Source organism: Salarias fasciatus, chromosome 10, assembly GCF_902148845.1.
Source record: "Salarias fasciatus chromosome 10, fSalaFa1.1, whole genome shotgun sequence".
NCBI classification, from domain to species: domain Eukaryota; kingdom Metazoa; phylum Chordata; class Actinopteri; order Blenniiformes; family Blenniidae; genus Salarias; species Salarias fasciatus.
The window spans coordinates 9,142,668-9,157,461 of NC_043754.1; the positions used below are offsets into that span (position 1 = coordinate 9,142,668).

A 14,794-nucleotide genomic window follows, 5' to 3' on the forward strand; every position below is an offset into this window, starting at 1 on the left:
ACTCTCAACTTGGATCATTTCATACTCGCTACTAGAGGGTCAAATTGTGACAGAGTTTTCTGAATTTTATGATTGTTCATTGTGGTACTTCACATGAAAATGTTCATGTAAAAGGGACGCTTCACTGCTTTGACTGGATAAAAGTATGTGATAATAGATTCAGAAAATTTGACATGTAACTCTCTGCACACACACTTAATTCACTGAACTTTCCAATCGTCCTTCGCAGCTCACCTTAAAGTGCTGAGAAAAGAGGGTGACTTTTTGCGGTGTCTTTAGTCAGTGTCTCTCCCATATCATTAGTCTTAATTACGTCAGTGGTGTGGAGGGAAGTGGGTCAGACACTAACTGTTAATATTGACTCCGGCTCGGAAACATTCAGTCCACATCCGACATGCGGGCTCGCCGGCGCTGCCATCGCCTTTGTGTGTCTATTACCAGAAGTCAGACTGAGGTCCAAGTCTTTGTTGAGGCGGTCTCCACTGCAGTCACCTCAGGCCAGCGTGACAGCCACGGGAACGCCGTAAAAGCCGCGGAGGCATGAAGTGCACCGTCAGTGTTTATGCTCGTGCTTAAAACTCTTAACACCCTTAACTCTGTTTAATTTGCCTCAAATCAGTTGCCGTGGCAATAAAGCCCGATTTACAAGTTGAATGTTAAGTGTCGTCAGTAAAAATCAACACTTGTGCTGGCCAGATGTTTTGGAGCTGGGAGTTTAGCGTAGCGTTGGGCCTGTTTTTTAACATGTGTGTGTATAAATAGTTTCATTAGGTCACCGCTTAATTGGTACGACCTTGTGCGTAAAAAACAAAGAAATAAATAGCCACTGACAGATTTTACACTGGCAGTGTGTTGACTTGTTACTGTATTTCCCCGTGAAATGGTCCTCCTAAATTTAGCATGTACTCAGCAGCAGATGTTTGTGCCCTTTTTGATGCTGTGGGTAATAATCCTTAATATTCTTGCTGTTTGAAACTAAATGAGGCTTTAATGCACTCTGATTCCATCTCCTAGCACTTGTTAATTGTTTTTTGAAAGTCCATAAATTATTTCTGCGACTTTTTTTTTTTTCGTTAACCAAGTTTCTCGAAGATAAACAGAAACTTTCAAGGATGAAATGGAAGTGTTTTAATACTGTGACAGTCTTTTTTGATTAGAGCTTCCATTTGAAATGTCATTGTAGAAAGGGGGGGTGGGGGGGGGGGGGGGGGGGTTGCTCTGTACAGAGCCGCTTGTCTTAGCTGAGATGGCTTTTTCTTGCCAAAACCTTCAGACTTTTTTTGACCTTGCCTGGCAGTGGCAGTGTAAAGCAAAAGTGTTTTTTAAAACTTTATTGTGTGAATCCGTGCATCCCTGCGTCCTCACTTCTTTATGTCCTCCATCACCGTCGCCGTTGGCTCGTCTCAGTACGTTGGGAGCCTCATTAAAGGTGTTGTGCGATGCATTAGGAGTCCGGTCACTAATCTTCCCCTCTTGCTCCTTTTTTTTTTCTCTTTCTTTCCAGATGGTCACAAGAACAAAGAAAATATTTGTGGGTGGCTTGTCAGCCAATACAGTAGTGGAAGATGTGAAGCAGTATTTTGAACAGTTTGGAAAGGTAAGAAGACTTTTTTTTTTCTCTTGTTTATAACCGCTGCTGCGTTTTCTGCTCTGTTTGCCTCATCGTCATTAAAGTAACATGTAAACCGATTTGATATTTGAGAATTCCCCTCAAGCTTCGGGTCTGCACTGAAGCCGTCCTCAATCCAAACGGTTTCGCTGGGATTTGAACCACATGGCCAGCATCTCAGGCTTTATAGCCGTTTGAGCCCTAAAAGAAGCCAGCAGCTCCAGTTTGGCTCCTCTCCTGACAGCAAGACAAATAAATATCTATTGTGACAAGCAAACAGCTGAAGATATGGCTGGAGCCACACACACACACACACGCACGCACACACGCACACACATTTCCCCCATGCCTGGTCAACAACATGCATTTTGCTTACAGAGCAAACAACCAATGACAACCAGCTGCCACAACCCCCCCCCCCAAAAAAAAAAAAAATAGAGCCACTTTTTCTTCCTTCTTATCCTTGAAGAGGAAACATTCAAATAAAATAACATCTGTATTTAAGTCGTAGTTCTAGTTCTGTCACTGTTACATTATTCCGTCGTTATTTCGCCGGTTGTCTCTGAGCGCCGCTGCAGCGCCTCATGGCCGATACCCCCAGCTGATCAAGTCATATCTGCGCACACACACCCCTCCGTACAAGGACGTGCATACAGCACACACATACACACACCAGCCATCAAGCACGCGTGCACGCACGCACACAAACAGGCTTTGATACAGTGGCAGCATTTCACAGATAATTTCCCCACACTGAGAGGAGATCCATTTCCCTCATGTCATATTCCACATCAGTCAAGGTCACCTTCAGCTGATACAGTCCCTGTAACATCAGCACTTGACCTTGAGTTTAAACAATTTTCCCAAGGATGGATTTTTCACGGGCACATAATGTACCATGTCCTGAAGGAGACAAAGAGCGGCTATGAATTAATAAAAAAAAAAAAAACTTTTTTTCTTCCCCTTTTATGTTTTTTTTTTTTTTTTTTTTTTTTTTGTGCAAAGAAGATTTGCAGCCGGCTCTCCCCCCCCAAACCCCTTTCTAAACCCTGTGTTATTTTCCGGACCGAGAGCGAGCAAGGTGAAGGACTTTGTTTTCCCTCGTTCTCTGTCAGAGTGGCATCGCCGACCTGACCGCGGCCTGGTCCGCCGTTCCAAATAGAGACCCCTTATTTGCACAATAGAACGCAGCCAGCAAATATACAGCACGACTTTGCAATCAATGGATGTGAGAAAGGGCTCGAAATGATTTTCGACTTGATTGAATGACATAATTGACTTGATTATACAAAGTTTTTTTCCTCCTTGAGGAATCCTCAACTGCTTAGGAGGAAACAAACAAATCAGACTGATTGAGCAAGATCTTGTGCATGTTTCTGTGTGTGCTTTTATAGCCTACTTGTGCATGCTCGGATGTGTTTGCAGTACTGCTCTTGCCATGCGTGAGTGTGTCAGCGATTAAGTGTATTTATGTGGGTGCATGATTAGGGGTACACACGTGTGTGTATGTGTGTGTGAGCAGATTTAAGTGTCTTCAGCAAAAAATACAATCAGAGCAGATATTGGGTGCTATGGTAAGACAAGATACAGAGCAAAGGGGGAAAAAAAAAGGTTTCTCTCCGTGTTCCGTGTGCCTTTTCTTTCTTTCTGCCTTACACATTCCAGGATTTATTAAATAACCTGCCTGTCAGTGCAACCTACCATTATCACCACATACACACCACTCTGAAGACTTATCCACAGAAGGAAAAACCAATTAATTCAGTTTCCCCTTCATAGAATCTTGGTGGCAGAATGTGCGTCGGTCTGTCTGTCTGTCAGTCAGTCGTCAGTCGGTCGGTCTGTCTGTCAGTCTATGTGCATGTCAAGGGGGACATTAGCCTGCGTGGTGGCGGGGCAGCTAGTCATTTATATTTCTGGGAAGTCTGTTTTTGAAGCACTTATCAATCATCACACAACTACTGCTTGAGGCACCTGCAAATGTTCCTCCTCACTGGGAACAAGTCATTTCAGTGATGTTATTTAGCAACTTGTGTGTGTGTGTGTGTGTGTGTGTGTGTGTGTGTGTGTGTGTGTGTGTGTGTGTGTGTGTGTGTGTGTGTGTGCGCACTCGCTAGCTCAGGCCAATTAGCAGGATGTGGTCTACTGAGATGGCGGTGTTTGGGAGGCAGTGGAGGGGAAACAGCTGGTGTGGCCACAATTGGGTCACAGGTTCTGTCTGTAACCTCCACACCTCCCCCTCCCCTCCCCTCCCACCTCGGTCCCTCCCTTCTGTCTCTATTCTGTCAGGGAGAGATGTGGCATTTGTTATGGGGAGAGGCTGACAGCTCTCATGCACATCAGTCTCACTGCCACTCTCCCAGCCGTCACCATTAGGAAAGAGCACATGCCCGAGCCTGGCACAACTTCAGAGGAGCCCGGCTCCACAGCCACAGACACGTTCTCTTTTTTTTTTTTTTCCTCTCTCTCTCTCTTTTTTTTTTGTCACCTACAGTACACGGCTGAAGGTGTGCACTGGGAGCGATTGTGACAGTCATTTGAACGGAACTGAAGTGTGGTTGTGTTTGACTGATTCTAATGCATCTCAGATGGATCCCATTACCTGCTTAATAGTAGCCACATCCTGCCTTCCATTTTTTTTTCTCAGGCAGCACACTGCACTTTAGCCCTGCAAGCCAGATGAGACAATCTTATCAGCACCGCCTGCTCTCCCTTTATTTTCAAGGACTCTTAACTGGAGGCTGCAGCTATTTCTGTCTTGCAATAAAGTCAAATTAATCAGTGGACTGTTTGTGCTATTACATGTTATTGTGCAGACTTATAAATTGTACAAAAAGACAATGTTAGGCTTTAAGTAGCACATTTTCCCCTCTCTGTACGTATGTGAGCCCGGCTAGCTGACATTCTGTCGCCGTTTTTTTGATAACGATGTTATGCTCGCAATATGCACTGTCATCTTGAAGCATTTTTAATGCTCTTCGCCTTGGGTAAGGCTGCTCTGGTTTGCACGGTAAGCACAACTGTTCTCTCTGAACACACCGTTTACAGGTGTTTTTCAATTGTTCTTTCTATTTTTATGCCATTTAAAATAACTTATTGTAATATTAGCCACTACCTGTGGAAGATTTAGATCCAGGAAATAGTGTGGACTTTTGTTTCATTGCAAAGCATCAGATGCAGGACAAAGCAGTGTAAATGGTCAAACACGCAGGGACGCCATATAGTTACTGTTCGTCATGCTTGCATACAATACTCTGATACCAAGTGTGTCAGAATCATATGGTATTGATTAAATTTTTTAAAAAATATTTTTATAATAAATGGGTAAACGTGGAGTTTGTCGTTTGAACTTGGAAAGAGTTAAATCACACTGCATCATCTTAACAGTTATGATGTAGAAACTGTAATTTTTTTAAAAACTTTAGCATTATGTATTTCTGCTGGCTGCTAAAGTCCATATTACAGTAACAAAAACACCATTTTAAATGTGTTAATTAGATGATTTTGGTTCCAAATAGTAGGTCTGTATCTGTAGTCTGCAGAAGTTGTTTCTGTTATTTATGGTTTTTCGCTGAAAATGAATTCATAATTCTAATGTGTCTCTATCACAGTGATAATTAACTGTTGACATTGGTGATTTATTCACTTCAGAAATATAATTGTTTGCTCTCCACTTATTGCCTCAAAAGGCAAAAAAATCCTGATTGGAAACATAATCATCCTGACCCTCACTCTTTTAAAACCGGAATATTTAGAATATTGTTATCACACAGATGTGGGAAAAAAACGTCATTATTTTCAGATCATATCAGCCTCACTTTGCTCTGTATAGAATATTTACTGTAACTGTAATTTCATCACTCTTTGATTGCCTTACCTCTTCAGTTGTTAGATGTTAGGTTAATATAAATTCTTCCCTTCCTGTGATGAGATAAAAATTAGAGTGATAATTGGAATTGATATAATCCGCGGCCCGCGATGAGTGTGCTGCGCCATCTGTCAATCCACTGTAATCTCCAGCTTCACAGAGGTCTCGAATCCGAGCCTTAAAAGAAAGCAGCAGCACCGGGAGGAGTTTGGCTCCACAGCAGTAAAACAAATAAATATCTATTGTGACAAGCAAACAGCCGAGGATATAACGGCGGCATCACACAGCCCACCATTCTCCTTTAACAACATGTTAAAAAACAGAGAAAGGAGGGAAAAAAAACAAAAAACAAATCAAAAGCCAGGAAATGTTTTCTTCCTCACTGATGACAGTATGACACGAGGAAGAAATATAACTCACTATTGGAAGAGAAATCACAGTCTTCATAGTATGCATAACAAGCAGAGGCACACCCAAATGTCAGCAGGCAGAGGTGACAGCGCAGAGCAGATTTTATATTATTGGGCATAACAACTGTATATACTTTGATTTCTTCAGAGCCAGAGTTCGCCCCGAGGTCAAAAGTTCACAAGCAGATCAAGGAGAGCAGATGTGCTTGCAGAGAGTCAGTGTCCTTCCAGGCTGTACTTTAATGCAAATTCAAACTTCTTTACACTCACTGAAACACTTAAATATTGCAGTTTTTAACGTCGGATCGAAGTAGCAGTTTGTGTGGTTCTTGTAAAGTCTCATTGAGCTTCTGATAATTCTTCAATATGTGAATTATTCTTCTGCTGTGTGGCGACTGTTTTTATCTTCCAGTAAATCAAACATCTGTTAACGAAAGTACCGACCACTCCTTTGTAAATGTGGATGTGAGGTACCAGCGGAGCACTGTCCGGGCATGTAAAGAGCCCTCCCTACAGTTAAAAGCATAATTAGCTGTGGTAGCTAATGCTTCCTCATTGGTTTATTGTAATCGGCTTTGAGTGCGTCTCATAGTGCCTTTATTTGGCTGCTGTGCCGAGACAACTCCAGTTCACTGGCTCACTCTCCACCCTCCTGTCGGTCGGCGGAGCTTCGCCGTAGCCGGCCCGGAGCCGACTTTTAGTTTCATCAGAGCTCGTTGCTTCCATGTCAGTGAGCTGCCACAATCGGCCCTTTATGTCCAGGCAGTCCTGGTTCTCATGCTCCACTGGTCTAGAGCCAAATCCTGGAGGTGGAGCTCAATGGGAGGAGAAGAAGGAGGAGGTGGTGGAGCAGCTTAACCAGTTCATTGCCACTGGGCTCAGGAGAAATAAAGGTAGACGCAGAGGTCATTACAGAATAATAAAATGAGACAGTGGCCTAGTAATAAAAGGCCTGAAAAGTCGGTAAAGGGATAGATACAGCAGAAACAGGGATGACATCTGTCGGAGGGCACGGGAAAGGAAGAGGGAGCCGAAGGGGAAGAAATCATGCATTGTTCCACATTTGTTGAAGGAGCGGGATGCCGACTTCTCTTATAGTTTCACTGAAACGTAGCAGAAGAGGGGAGGGATTAAAATTAAAGAAGCATCAGGAAGAGATTCCTCGGTTAGTGCATGAAATTTGTTCTGGGGCTCCGGTAATCGAATACCATGGCTGACATTTTGCATGCCCTTAGATTTTGTAAATGGCAGAAAAATAACTCTGTGTGACCATCTGTAAAGACCATTTGAATTAATTTTGCCTACCTGCCTTGGGCGTTTAAAAACCCTAAAGGTATCGGGTATTCTGAAATTTGAAAAAAAAAAAAAAGGAAAGAATAAAAAAATCCAACCCAGATGACAATCAAGACGAGCCGAACAGATTGTTGTGTGCTGTCCTCACAGAGTGCAGTTGAATCACTGTTCAGAGATTATAAATCATCAATAACCATCGATCCCATCCTTCCTGTCTCATCTGATTGATTACTGAATTGAATTTTGCCTTGGGTGGCAGACTTCTTAAGCTCTCACCACATCCTATACGCGGGGCTTAAAATGGACTCGGCGAAGGTGCACATTAATTGCGCTTTGAACTTGCTCACTTGTCCGACATGTTCATTGACTGAAATAGCAAAACATGAATGATTAATGCAGAAAAATACACTTTTTATGAGGGTGGAAAAAGAAGCTAATCAAAAGGCCACAGTCCTTCATTCCACTTCCTCGGCTGGTGCAGGTGCACATTTGCATGCCATTTACATGGCGGCTCGCAGTGACCACCGCCACTCCAGCGTCTGGGTGTCCATCATCTGCTGACATTCTGTGATTGTTTCCTCTCTGCTGCGACTCGCCCAATCAGTTGAGGATATAGTGTGGTTCCAGTGATTACAAGGAGTGATCAGAGCAGCAATGATGGAGCATGTGCCTTGCAGTGGCGATTTAGCCAGAGGCTTCAATCTCATTGCAGTCACTTGTAGTTAGTGACTGAGACCAGCAGCGAGAAGGGCAGCGCAATATAAATGAATTGGCTATGAATGTGGATATAGATGCGGCGCTGCAGGGACACACGGGGGGGAAAGGGCCGGTTAGACAAACTATTTCATATCCCCCTTGACCTTTATTTGCCCACTGGCCCGGCAACATTTCCAATAGAGTAGCTTTTAAATGGCTGCTGAAGAATTGAGATCTATTTCAGATTTGAAGCCATTTGTGTGTGTGTGTGTGTGTGTGTGTGTGTGTCTTTGCATGGCACCGTGACAATGTGTGTGTTTATGTTAATTTAAGGAGAAGTTAAACAATCTGCAATAAAAAGAAGAAAAAAAAATCACGCTACTGACAAAAGAATACATAGGTTTTATGGAATATCTTTTATTGGGGGAAAAAACGCCTGGATGTGGTCGTCTTCAACAGTCCGATGCTGCGCAGTATCCGCGGCTCACAAAGAGAGCCGTGGATAAAAGGAGATTGACACCTTTCTGTAGGTCTGTAGTCTCATCTCCCAGCTGTCCCTCCTGAAATGGCTCCCCTGGGATAAGCCGGGATTGGCTTGATTGTGTTATCGGCGACTGATCGGGTCATTGAATGATGGAATTTTGAGCCCCTGTTCTGCTTAAAGAATGAAATGTTTAAAGAAGATTGACTGTGATTGGATCGGATCCCGCACCTGCTCAAAGGGGTCAATCAGGTGAAGGCAGGAGGCAGCAATCTCTGCTGTGCTATTGTGACACAAGTGTGGGGAGGGGTGGGGGTGATGATTTGGGAAGGAGGAGGTGGGGAGCGGATTAATGTGTGTGTTGGGGTCGAGTGTTGACGTTGTCGGCGGCGGTGAAGAGACGGAGGGGTGGGGTCGTAGGAGGAGGGGGGGCCCGGGATGCCATTCAGCGGGGAAGCAGTTTTAAAAATGTCATCAGAGGAAGTGTCATGAGTAATTTGCAGCAGTCTCACTATCAGACTGGTGTGGAGGTGGACACCTCGGCTCTGCAAACGGCAGTCTCGTCCTCAGGGAGTCTCATGTGGGAGAGCACTTCAGAGATTCAAAGAAGAGCGGATTTCCTCAGCTGGATGAGAAATAAGTTTTGATGTAGCTGCATGTGTGTCCTAAAGAATAGCATAGATAGATATATAGATGGATATACGGATAGCGCCAGCTGTGTTTTAGTGTCAGTTAGCGTGACCAGCAAGCCAGCGGACCATCTGAGAGGCGTTCAAGGACAGTTCTGAGCATGGGTGGTGTGCAATTTAGCAAAGCTGACAGCTCAGTACACAGTGATTGGAGTAATGCTTGTAAAATGGAGGAAAAATAACGCCACCGGCTATGAATTAGCTCTAAGAATACAATGTGAACGAACAAAGAGATAGAACAAACCAACAAAGTAAAGACAATTTTATTTCCAAAGTAGAATGCAAAACATACTGGATGTTCTAATTTGATATTTAAGATGCTACATAAGAATTCAAGCAAATCCTGACAACAGTTGTTGGATTTTTCTCAAATACTGTGATTTGTTGCATTATAAACCTCGACCCCCAGATGAAGGGATGATAGAAGGGTGTGTAGATAAATAGCTGCATACATAGACGGATAGATTTAGAGGTGGACAGCCATGTTTAAGGTCCACCCCCTGAGTGACAGTCCCGACTCCGTCCACTGTCACGGCCAAATGAGAAACAAAACGAGGCTGTCAAATCTCGCCACTCGTCCGATCGGCTTTTTAAAGACGATACGAAACTGCTTCTCAGCCTCTCACTTTCCCCGCCACGACTCAGGAGCAAAAAAAAAAAAAAAAAACAACCAAAAAAAATAAAACCCTTCTTATCCTTATCTGACATTTTTTTGAACAGCCTGTGCCCCCACATGCCCCCTCCAGTGGAAACCAGTGAGCGTGAACCATGACTCAGCACCACCTGGAGAACAGGCAGAGGAAGGCTCCAGTGATGACGGTGCACAGGCTCCCGCCCAATATCTCAGCTTTTATACATCCTTGGACATCCCTTAAAGGCAATTTTTGCACATTCTTCTGGGTGGATTTATCACGAATGCCTGAACAGCAAGGGGATGATAATAGAGGTGCTTGAGTTTAAACTGCAGCCCCGAGGCCTTGTGTATATTTCAGAGGCAATACAGTATCCCAAAAAAATATGTTAATCTGCAGGTAGATGGGAGCTCTGTCACAGCCCTGGATGTCTTGAGCGGTGCATTTTTTCGGAAAGCGGTGACAAATCAAGAGCTTTCGAGGTAGACGGCGCAATTATAAATGCACACCGGATATGTCAAACAAAGCAGGAATCTGAACAACATGCATTCCTTTTTGCAAACAGGCAGAGGCAGACGACAAAGATGGGAAACATATTCAGTCATGACAGGCATCCTACAGCACTGGCAGTATACATATATATATACTTACATTTTCTAAATAACTGTGAATTCAGTTTAAGTGCTGACTTCGAGAGGCCCCTTTGCCTGTGCTTCTTCAGCCACCTACTGCAGTGTGACCAGGTCCACCGGCAGCTCCGGCTCATGCCATGAGTGCCTCCCACGCATCGCCTCCTCGAAATCACCGGGTAAATGTTCTTACATGGAAATGTACACAATGTGCTGTGGTTTTGATGTGAAAGGCTAATGAAGTCTCAGAGGTTTCACTTATGTGGAACACTTAGTGTTCATTCCCGCGCGTCGCCGCGTGTCCCCGCGTCCGCGGCGCCGCTAAAAGTGGGAGATTAACGAGATCTGAGGCCTAAAGTCGCACGCTATCTTAAATACAGTTATTAGAAATTGCTTGTTAGGTTTCATTTTGATACAAGTGTAAAATCCAGCATCAGTAGTGACAGATTCATTACATCCAGTAATATTTAGCGGGAGCGGAGTAAGTAGGCCAAACAAAATGGAGTAATTGCAATGAAAAATGTAGTTTCAGCAAAAGAAGTGAATGCAGCGGGTCTGCTTGAGTTTCTAAGTCTAGTATCTTATGTTTTTTTATCGTGCACTTTATAAAAACTTTGTTCACTGAGGTTTGCATTTTTTATTTTTACCGTTGATGTTTAAGTTGCTAACAGAAGACATCTGGCCTGCTGAGCGAGGATGAACTCATGAACAGCTATTCCTCAAACTTACAGCACCCTAATATTTTCACATTTGTGAGGTTAACATATTTTCACAGACAAGTGAAAATTAGAGCTTAATGGTGCTGCGTTAATTGCCAGGAGATCACAAAAGTCATCGGGGTTAATCTTCAGTTTTTAATAAATGAAATATTTCACAGATTTTGTTGATGTTCATTCAGTGCTTCTCCAGTTACTGAACCTGGAACCAGCAACCTCGCAGCACTAGACAGCGCTCCAGTTCGTTCTCTGTCAACTGTAAATGTGGTAGTTACTGAAATCCTTCAGCAGAAGGGGTCAGGACCTGCGGCGGCCTGACCCCCGCTGCCTCGCCCGCAGCACGAGCGTGTCTACATGTAAATGGAGCTTTCATGTAATTTGTAGCGCATGTGTCGTATTGTAATAACAGCCCGTTTGATGGAGGTCAGTGCATAAGAGTATACGCTAAGTGAGTGTTGATTAATTTATAGTTTATTTATAGTGGCACCACCCATATTATAGAATGACTCAGTCTGTTCCTGCTGCTCGCCACATGAAATATTAGGCAACATAGCACAGTATAGATTAGCAGTGTTGGGAATAAAGAGATGTTCTTTAGTGGGCTGGACCAGTGAAATAGTGCCATAAGAACCTTTAAATTTAAACTGAAGCAAATACTTTATCTGCTTTATCCATTCACTGACTTTCAGTGCTTACTTAATGAAGGGTTATCACTGAAAATATTCCCAGGATTTGCTTTTTGTTTTACCACCAGCAGAGCCTGTGAGGCCACATTATAACATCCTGAAACAAAACCAAATCGTTCTGGCAAACTTCTGTGGCCCAAATGCCAAATGTGGCTGGATCCGGATGCAGAGTTTGAAGAACACATTTGAAATGACTTTTCAAACCAAGCAAAATATTTTTCATTCTGATTTTTTTTTTTTTTTTTTTATTGCTCGTATCGGGGCATTTCGTCCCTCGAAATATTGCATGAGCAGCAAAGCCAAGATCAAGAGAGAAATACTGAGTAGGTTTCTTTTAGTCTGCTCCAATCGGATTTTTATTTCTCAAGCTTTTCTTTTGTGATGATTGAAGGGAGCATATGTCCTCCCTCTGATATTAACAAAACTTCCCTCTTATTTAAGTCAGGCAGCGACTTACCGGGATCTGCCCCATGGGGGGGAAAATGAACTGTGATTGGACGAAGATTTGACAGTTGCTTGTCAACTGCATTTTCGGTGAAACACAATCTCCTCAAAGGAATCATTCAGCATTTGGGAAACGCACTCATTTGCTTTCAGGTGGAGAGTAAAATAAGAAGATTGATGTCGATCCGTTCAATATAAGGCTACAGCCAACAGCTTAGATTAGATTAGCACAAAGACTATAAACAGAGGGAGACAGCTAGCCCGCCTCTGCTCAGCCGTGTCACAATTCACCTGGCATCAATCTCTGTCTTAATGCGGACACCTCTTTTCCCAAATTTTAACTCTTTCCATCAATATCGTTGCAGAGATGCTGCTGTAGCCAGCAAAGGAAATCGCAATCTTGCAAGAATAATAATATCCCTTTTTTTTCCCCCCAATCTTCAATCCCTGACAAGAGCTATGTAGATGAAAATAAGGAACCCACCGAATAGTGGATTTTTATATTTCTGTCACACCGCATATCAGCCCATCAGTTTTAATCAGTGGTAGATGGCGGAGCTGTTAAGCCATTTTTGTGTAAATAACCCTGTATGTGTTTCTGCGAGAGACACTGGGAGACGAGGGAAGAGGAAAAACGACGGCGGGAGATGAAGATAAGGTAGATCATGTCATAAACGTTGAGTTTAAACCAGTTAAATCCGTCCTCCTTGTCTTGCTTTTCCCCGTTTAATCAACACGCCGAGTTCTACAGGCGCCGTACAGAAAACCTCAGCTGCTGGAATATGAAATCATGCGGGAGATTTAAAGATAAGTGCAAAGGTAAATTTAATATAATGTCAGCGGCACTTGTCAGTGATTCTCGGAGGCAGATTGAGGTGATCGGTAATTACTCGAGACATTTTTCTGGTTGTTAAAAAGCACTTACTTGGGGTTGCAGGTTAAGGTTGAAGTTGCAGTGATAGCGATGCATCTTGTGGTTGTGTTTTATGCTCAGGCTAATTTCTGAAGCATAAATGCTGCTGGCACCACACCGACGTTGGTCCCTACTTGTCTACACCGCAGTCGTCTTGTTTCCATCCATTTTCCTCGGCTCCGCTGACCCCTTTGTTTGATTTAGTGCGGTTTTTATGCAGTTTTGTGTTTGCGTCCGTGTGTTTTCTAAACAGTGCGCTTACTCCTTTAAAAATGAATAATGCAGCGAGCGGGCGGACGTGCGTACGATGCTGGAGTGACAGATCCCTATCTTAGTTGCCATGCTATGAATAATCTCGAGCTTATTTTCTGAAGTGGTATCTCAGGGTTCTGGTCGAATTGTCTGAAAGCTAAATAAGTCTGCTTGATTGAACTAATGGCACAGAGCCAAGATCTGGCACCAAGTCTTGTCTTTCATCTTAATCTTTTGGTCACGGACACATTGACCAGGCTCATACACACACACGCGCACACACATACACACCAAAAGCTCCCTTCCAAGCCACTTCCTGATCGGGAAACTTTGAACCCAACATGTGGCCCATAAGTCCTATCCACAGGTAATTAGGTTTGATGGTTAGTTGAGCAGAAGCATAGATTTTATCCTTCTCTCCGTCTCGCCTCCTGCAGTGTTGCCTCAACTTGTTTTTGATAAGCCCACCGCCGGCCCAGCATCCGTCTCTTCCAGCTGAACACACATTGTAAAAGCCACCAAGGAGCAGTCATCCCCTTTTAAAGATGACTTACCCCCGAAAATGAAATTATGGAGACAGAAAAAGGTGCATTATTAAAAAGACAAACAATGGAAAAGCCTGTAAAATCAGTGTGTGTCCAATTTGTATTAAGTTGTGGTGCAAAAATGTTAATTTACAGAAATAGGCGAATTATGGAAATATTAAATGATGCAACACAAAAATACATAAGATAAATAGAATAGTATAAATATGTTGTAAATATTTCATTTCATAATTGTTTCAAGATTAAGTTTTTAATCATACCTAGAATGTTGATACTTTAGAAGTATTATTTTCAAATATTTTTAGGTTTAGTTTTCTAAAAAAAAATCAGCTGTAGTTTTGAAGAAATTTTGTGTTGAGGTTTTGTGCTGAATCTGCATCAGTTTTTCTTAGATAACTGCACTGCTGTAGATTTATGTTTCATACTTTATAAATTATTTCATAACTTTTTGTAGTGTAGTTGATCACCAGTAAATGTCATTTATGCAAAAAAAAAAAAAAAACTCTTTTGGAAAGTGGAGAACTGATCATAAGGTAATATTTTACAACTCATAGTGAAAAAAAAAAGTATCCAGTCCCATTCTCTGCATCACGTGTTTACCAGTGACCTGCCAGTAACGTATTTTCTGAAAATGTCTTTGTTGTATATTTATTAACTTATGTGGGTTGTTTATATTGTAACAGTAAAAACTAAATTGATAATAAGCATGCATAGGGGCTCCTTCTACGTGGAAATAGGAGAAAATGGCCTTTTGAAAACTCTGCTATCACATACAACAACTGTATTAAAAATGAAGGGACAGTAACAAAAATGGCGACTTCCAGAGGGTCATGAATCCGAGTCCTGATTCTCCTGGGACTTTGTAGCTGTAGAGTTTACTGTCATCCATAATAACAATCATCTGGTTTCTGAATGTATGAGCTATAAATAA

General features: G+C 42.7%; 1 protein-coding gene across 5 annotated transcripts in view; it reads left to right on the forward strand.

Annotated features, from left to right (window-relative positions):
* Positions 1-14,794, forward strand: part of msi2b (musashi RNA-binding protein 2b) — a 260,983-nt gene that overhangs the window by 81,670 nt on the left and 164,519 nt on the right. For all 5 annotated transcript variants that reach the window (XM_030100199.1, XM_030100201.1, XM_030100200.1 and 2 more), the window contains exon 6: positions 1,505-1,597. In XM_030100199.1, coding sequence (XP_029956059.1) covers positions 1,505-1,597 — 93 coding nt within the window. The remainder of the gene's footprint in view (positions 1-1,504; positions 1,598-14,794) is intronic.